We start from the raw sequence: 6,167 nt of genomic DNA, 5'->3' as shown, positions 1-6,167 counted from the left end.
AAAGAAAGCTTGCAGAGAGATACCATTTACAAGGCAAATTATAAAACAATGAACATTCCACCTAAGGAGCTTTCATTTCAACATTAAGAGCAATGAGGCCATGTGAGACACCATTACACAATTTATTGTCAATAGCATGATTTAAAATCCCTTTCCCTAGGGTACTGCATCATTTCCTAGCTGAAAGGGCAACACTGCAACAGTAAGCAGCAGTATGACCACATTGCCACACTTGTTTCAGAGTTTGATCATGTTCAATTAATTCCTAAAAGAAATCAATAGCTAATTTACATTCACAAGAAAATATTAATGACTTCACTGCCTCTAAGTATTGGAAGCAGAGGTTGCATTAACACTCCAGTGTGTTATTATTTCAAAAGAACTCACTATCTTCTGTGATAAAAGAATAAAACCATGGAATATTCCCAATTATTCTGCATTAAAAATAAAAATAAAAATCAAGCATTTCACTGTGTGTTTTACTGATAATGGGGTCACACAGTCTTGGATTACAGACTCATTTCCATGGATGCCATTTTGACCATGTGCAATATAAAGCAGTCATTTTCTTCCATTGCTAACTATAAGTTGAGAGAAGCACTGTGTACAGGAACTCAAGACCTGATATCATTACACCTTCCTGTTCAGATAGTCATGAAGGCCAGCACACCAGAAGAATGGTGATACAAACGTGCCGGTAAAAGCAGCTCATACCATCTCATTCTTGGAAAACCAGCCTTAGAAAAGCATTCAAATACAACCTTTGACTCACATCAACTGCCAAAAAACTGAAATAACACTTTATCAGATGCTGGGATTAGCCTCTTTGCAAGCCATACACTATGTATAGCACATGTCTGAGTATTCAGCCTGGACTTGCTTCCCAGGAGAGAAATATAATAGGAAGGTACATTTCACAACTAAATTCAGAATTTGATTGCTATACTTCTCTGTTCAGCACATACTCCTATCATTTCTGGTAAAATATCCTAGTTAAGGGTTACAGTAAATTGATCACATGATGCTAAAGGAATTTATCATGTAAGAGAAAAGGAATTTAAGAGCTGAATACCTAATATTATTAATAAAACAGGTCTGTGAATAGAGACAGCCGAGGGATATAATTTATATTATTACCTAATCCTACATTAAATTAAAGCTGGTAAAATAAGAATCGCAAAGACAAAATAGACTTGCAGAGGGTTTTTCAACTGCAAACTCCTGCTGGGCACTGTAGGAGTGGGGATTTGCTCCCTGCTTATCCACTGCCTTTACAAGTGGCCCACAAACTTAGCTTCTCCTTTGGGATCAGGAATCCCAGCCCAGCTGTGCAGACTCTGCTATCTCCCTCTGTGGTAGCTGAGAGGATTCCATACACCAAATGCCAGTCACTCAAAGGATGCACGGAAAAAGATGTCTAGCTGAGAAAGAAGAGAGCTGGCAACTAAAAGTCATTGGGATATAAGCAAACCTGGAAAATAGTCTCAGTAAGTCTTAAGGTAATGGCACACAAGGAACTGAAATTGTGTAAGTACATGAATGACAACAGTACCACAGTACATATATTAACTAGCTTAAAATTTTTGCTGGTGCACTCAACAGCAATAGAAGAAAACATACCTCAGACATTCTGCTCTAGTTTGTTGCTACAGAAGGGTTTTCAGTAAGATGTATAGGTAAGGGAGAACAAAAATGCAATTGTCTTCAAGTTGTCAACCATCTCTTAATTTCAAACTCAGCACAAGCACAGACTAATAGAAAATGACGTGTTTTGTCAAAATATCATTTAATTTCTCTTGAGAAGAATACAATACCAAGAGCAAACATTTTTATTAACTTACTGATAAAAACCTATTCTTCCTGCCCATACCTGTGATGATTTGATTCTACTTTATGCCAAGGCAGATAGGATATTGTTCTTTCGCACTCATCTCTGTGAGAGCAAACCTCATTTGAATACTGCTTCTCACTGCACATACTCTTTTTTTCCCCCCCTCATTTACTACTGTAATACTCCTTCCTGTTAAACCACTGACCCACAGCAGTCATCAAGGAAGGCAGAAGCTGAGTGCTTTACCAGAGCAGCCAACACTGAATCGAGTGACTTCTATTTTATTTGAATCATGATATTTGCAGACTGCACGCTGTCCCCAGAGGTGGTAAAGCCACTCCGTTTTGGTGAAGGGCAAATTTACTATTTCTCCAGGATCTTCACAAGGGAACAGTTCTCTTCTTTCTCTCAGCATCTTCACTTGCATTTTACTTTTTTCCCCATTGCTCTGCCTAAAGTATATAAGAACCTCAACATCATGATTCCCATGCTAGCAGTGCCTCTTCACTCTGTTCTGCATACACACTTGCACTACGTGATGGGTCATTCAAACTCTTAATGAAAAATAAAGTATACCTTTAAATTTTCCATTTGACAGAAATAAAGTTTGCAATCTGATTTTGATTTATCTTGTTATTGCAGGTTTCTCCTGCCACTTTAACACAGACAATAGTCCAGGCCTGTTTCTCTTTATTAGTGAAAAGAGGAAAGGAGATGGGCAAGGAAGAGACTGCTATGCGTCACTTCTAATGTCTTACTTCCCATAACAGCTCAGATTGTTTAGGTCAAGATTTTGCAAATTTTTGGCTGCAAGCCTCAGCCTACAAGTATGAGATGCAAACACAGAGGGAGGAGATCACAAATATCACACTTTATCCTTTCCTGTTTAGACTGTTATTAAAAAAGGAGCTCCCCCAGAAATTTAATTACGAGTCTTTTGTTGCATGGTTAGCTGGCAAACTCAACAAGCATGCTGAAATAATAGGGGATGTGAACTGATGTATTTATTTCAGTAAGTGCCATATGGATTTTGGAACTCAGTAATCGTGGATCTGGCACCTCTTTATAGTGTATCTGGGACAGATTGGAACATTTCTGTGAAATTGCTATATCCAGGTGCTTCAGCCTCACTGAAGGTAGACTACCTTCTACTACTCAAGTTTCCTGTAAGGACAGAATTTAAAATCAACTATGGTCTAAAATAGTCAATAAAGGCACAAATCAAAGCGATGCTGCCAGTTGTTCAGTTAAATGTCTTGCCTCTCCCTCCAGAATTATTTTCTCAGTGGTATCACCAAAGCATCTGTTACCACTATTTTAGCTATTAAGAGCTGCTGCAATGCTAAATTATTCTGAAGGAAGACCCTGCCTTTACAAACTGTATTTTATAAGAGAAAAGTTTTGCAAAGAGCAAGAGTTGAAACAGAGCAAAAACTCCCTATCAGCATTTGAATTAGCCTTGAAATAGCTCAAAGTCACTAAAAGTCTCAACTTCTGGCCAACATCTTGAGGATGCTAAGAAATATATCTTGACCAGCAAAAACAAGATGCTCCTCAGTTATAGAGACCTAGGTACCTGAGAACAAGCAGTTAAAGAGCAATTTTCCTGCACTAAGAAAGGGAATACCAGGAGTTCCTTACCCAAATTTCCTATTAATCTCTATGAAGAAGGAACACTGGTAAGATTTGTTTTGTTACTATAACACTTGTAACATTACCACAACATATACTTGACATATATCAGGGCAGAAGGGAATGACTGACTAGTATCTTTGGGTATATCATTCACTAGGAACGTCTGATAGCAAGAAGTATTTTAACAGACAGAAAGCCTTATGCCTGTTAAAAGCGTTAGGAGTAATGCTCAAGTGCAGAGTTTCCACACAAAATGCCAAAACTGCATAACACAGGGACCTGTGGCTAGACAACAAGTTCAAGCTTCATACTTTATACTCTGAGCAGTTTTAAATGCTTGTAGTTCATATTCCTTTCATTACTACAGAAATACTGACTCAGCCCTGAGGTCCCCTACCACAGTGCTCTCTTTTGAGACTGACCACCATCACAAGTGCCAGAACAGCTCCATTTAAGACAGCAAAACAATGACTGCCACAGCTGCAACTGTTGTTCTAACAGAACTTACCTACAGATCTCCACAACTTCATTGGCACTCTGACATGCTGTCGCAAGGAATCCAAAGAAAACAGTTATACTTTTAATAGAAGAGCAATGTATCCTTCTAACTAAGTGTGTCACCCTTGAGTAACAATTTTGCTTCATAGAGAGAGGTCTAAGAACTTACAGCCCATGTCTTCGTGTCCATACAAATCAGAATAGGCACTATTTCCTCTTCCAAGTCAACAATGTTGGTCTCCTTGTCTTCTTTGTTTCTATTTCAAAGTCACGAGATCACCCCTTCTTGAATTTTGCCACCCTTGTACGTTTTCACTTCGTGGCACAGAATGTTACTCAAATTAGTGCCAATCAGTTAGCAAATCCATATAGTTAAGCTTACAATCAGAATCAAATCACCTTCTAAACCTTCCCCAAAAGGCATTTCAGCAACACAAGAAAAGCTTTCTCAACTCATCTCAAATCTATCTGAATACACACTACACTCTTTGACAGATCCTCCACACGTGAAGTTAAAGATGAACTTTTTACACTATTTCCCACCTTCACTGAGTATTGTATCTTATTACTCTGCTTAGATTTGGTAATTCTAGCTTACAGAGCTAAGTAGACAAGATCTTATTAATTCTGCAGTACATACTTGTTTTAAGTCATGGTGGCCAAGTACTTTTTTACCCATTTGAGTTTTGTCAACAGAAACAATATTCAACAGAAGACAATTCTTGGACTTTTTTTAAAAAAGTTTGTTATACCACTCACTTTCATTTCACAAAATGAATATACTTAATGTAATATATCATGGGAAAGGGAAGAAAAACACAGCAGAATATCCTACATCTTACTGCTGTTTTAATAAACATTTAATGTACTTAATATTTGCATATTAGTATATAACATGGTAACTAACAAAGCCTTCAAGTTTTAGAACTTTTCAGTAAGCTTTGAAGTTTTCTTTTCCCTACCTTCACTTTAGGCCTAGAGGCTAATTCTCAGACAAGATCAGAACAAGTCAACAGAACAGACAGCCTAATGGAGGTAATCACTACTAAATCAACCCTACATTTGGGATTTTCAGGTTTGAATCTCCATCGTTCCCTTTAAACAATAATAAAAAAAAAAAACACCAACACAGAACTACCGTGACCAAAACATATCTCATCTGTTATTCGTAGCCAATAAAAAAATGAAAGCTTATTTTTTAAAAAACACATTCAAAAAACCCACGTTCTTTGTTTTATTAGCTGAGCAGTAAGCACTGTAAAGGAAGACATTTATTGCCAGTCATCAAGAGAATCAACAGTACAGATGCAAAGAAGTAACAGGCCTTCCCGAGAGTTCATGTGCAATCAGAAACAGTGTGATCAGCAGTCCTATCAGAGCTTGGTTTTCAACTCAAAGCAGGGTACAGTTTTCTCACCCTTCAAATGAATATCAAACAGTCAGATCTGCTAGAAGGTTTTGTGTTGCTTTGGTGTTCACACATTTGGGCTCTGCTTCTTCCTCAAGTCTTTCTCCACTTCCAGCAGCAAGTCAGTCCACACACTTAAGCCACAGACTTGAAAGTCTCCATCCCTGGCTTTCAGGAGCTTCAGAGCTGCTTGGGTTTGCTCCCTGAGTTGCACAGATCCCTGACAGAGGCAAACAAAACGCTCCCTCAGCTCCTCCCAGCACAATTTAGCCTCTTCAGGACCACTTTCAACCCACCGTCCCCTCAGCGAGTCATACAGCAACTGACTTCCCCACTCAGCTAAAAGATCCAAATAACGCCTGCTTAACTGGGCATAGCGATCGGCTAGCGAGGCGAGCAGAGCGCCCGGGAGGAGCAGACAGCAGGCAGAAAACCGGTGCGGATCCTCCAGCAGCCAGGAAAGCAAGGGGTCCGCAACGCTTCCAGCTTCTGCTCCACCCGCGGGGCTGTTCCCATCCCCCTGCAGCAGCAGCAGAGCCTCCGCCACCACAGCGAAAGCCCGAGGCTGGGGCAGCTGCTCCAGGACAGGTCTAAGCCAGCCCAGGGCCGCCCCAGCTTCCCGCCCGTCCTCCCTCAGCCGGCACAGCAGCAGCCCCGCTTCCGCGCACACCCGCGGGCCCGGCTCGCTCTGGGACAGCGCGCAGCTCTCCAGAAGGCGGGAGGCGGCCTTCCTGCGGGCCAGCAGAACTAGGCGGCCCGGTTCGGGGCCAGTTTCGCCCTGCAGGAGACGCTGCA

At 40.6% G+C, this 6,167-nt stretch overlaps 1 protein-coding gene and 1 long non-coding RNA gene across 2 annotated transcripts in view; both read right to left on the bottom strand.

Annotated features, from left to right (window-relative positions):
• Nucleotides 1–6,167, bottom strand: part of LOC109367628 — a 173,445-nt gene that overhangs the window by 164,800 nt on the left and 2,478 nt on the right. The window lies entirely within an intron of this gene.
• The window catches only part of FANCF (FA complementation group F), a 1,592-nt gene continuing 602 nt past the window's right edge, over nucleotides 5,178–6,167 (bottom strand). Inside the window, 1 exon segment of the mRNA XM_010710710.3 lies at nucleotides 5,178–6,167. This exon segment is cut by the window's right edge and continues 14 nt beyond it. Within this exon segment, the coding sequence (XP_010709012.2) occupies nucleotides 5,440–6,167 (728 nt within the window). The 3' untranslated portion in view covers nucleotides 5,178–5,439.

The sequence above is a fragment of the Meleagris gallopavo genome, chromosome 5, assembly GCF_000146605.3.
Source record: "Meleagris gallopavo isolate NT-WF06-2002-E0010 breed Aviagen turkey brand Nicholas breeding stock chromosome 5, Turkey_5.1, whole genome shotgun sequence".
In the NCBI taxonomy this organism is placed as follows: domain Eukaryota; kingdom Metazoa; phylum Chordata; class Aves; order Galliformes; family Phasianidae; genus Meleagris; species Meleagris gallopavo.
This window is presented reverse-complemented; position numbering and strand designations above follow the sequence as displayed.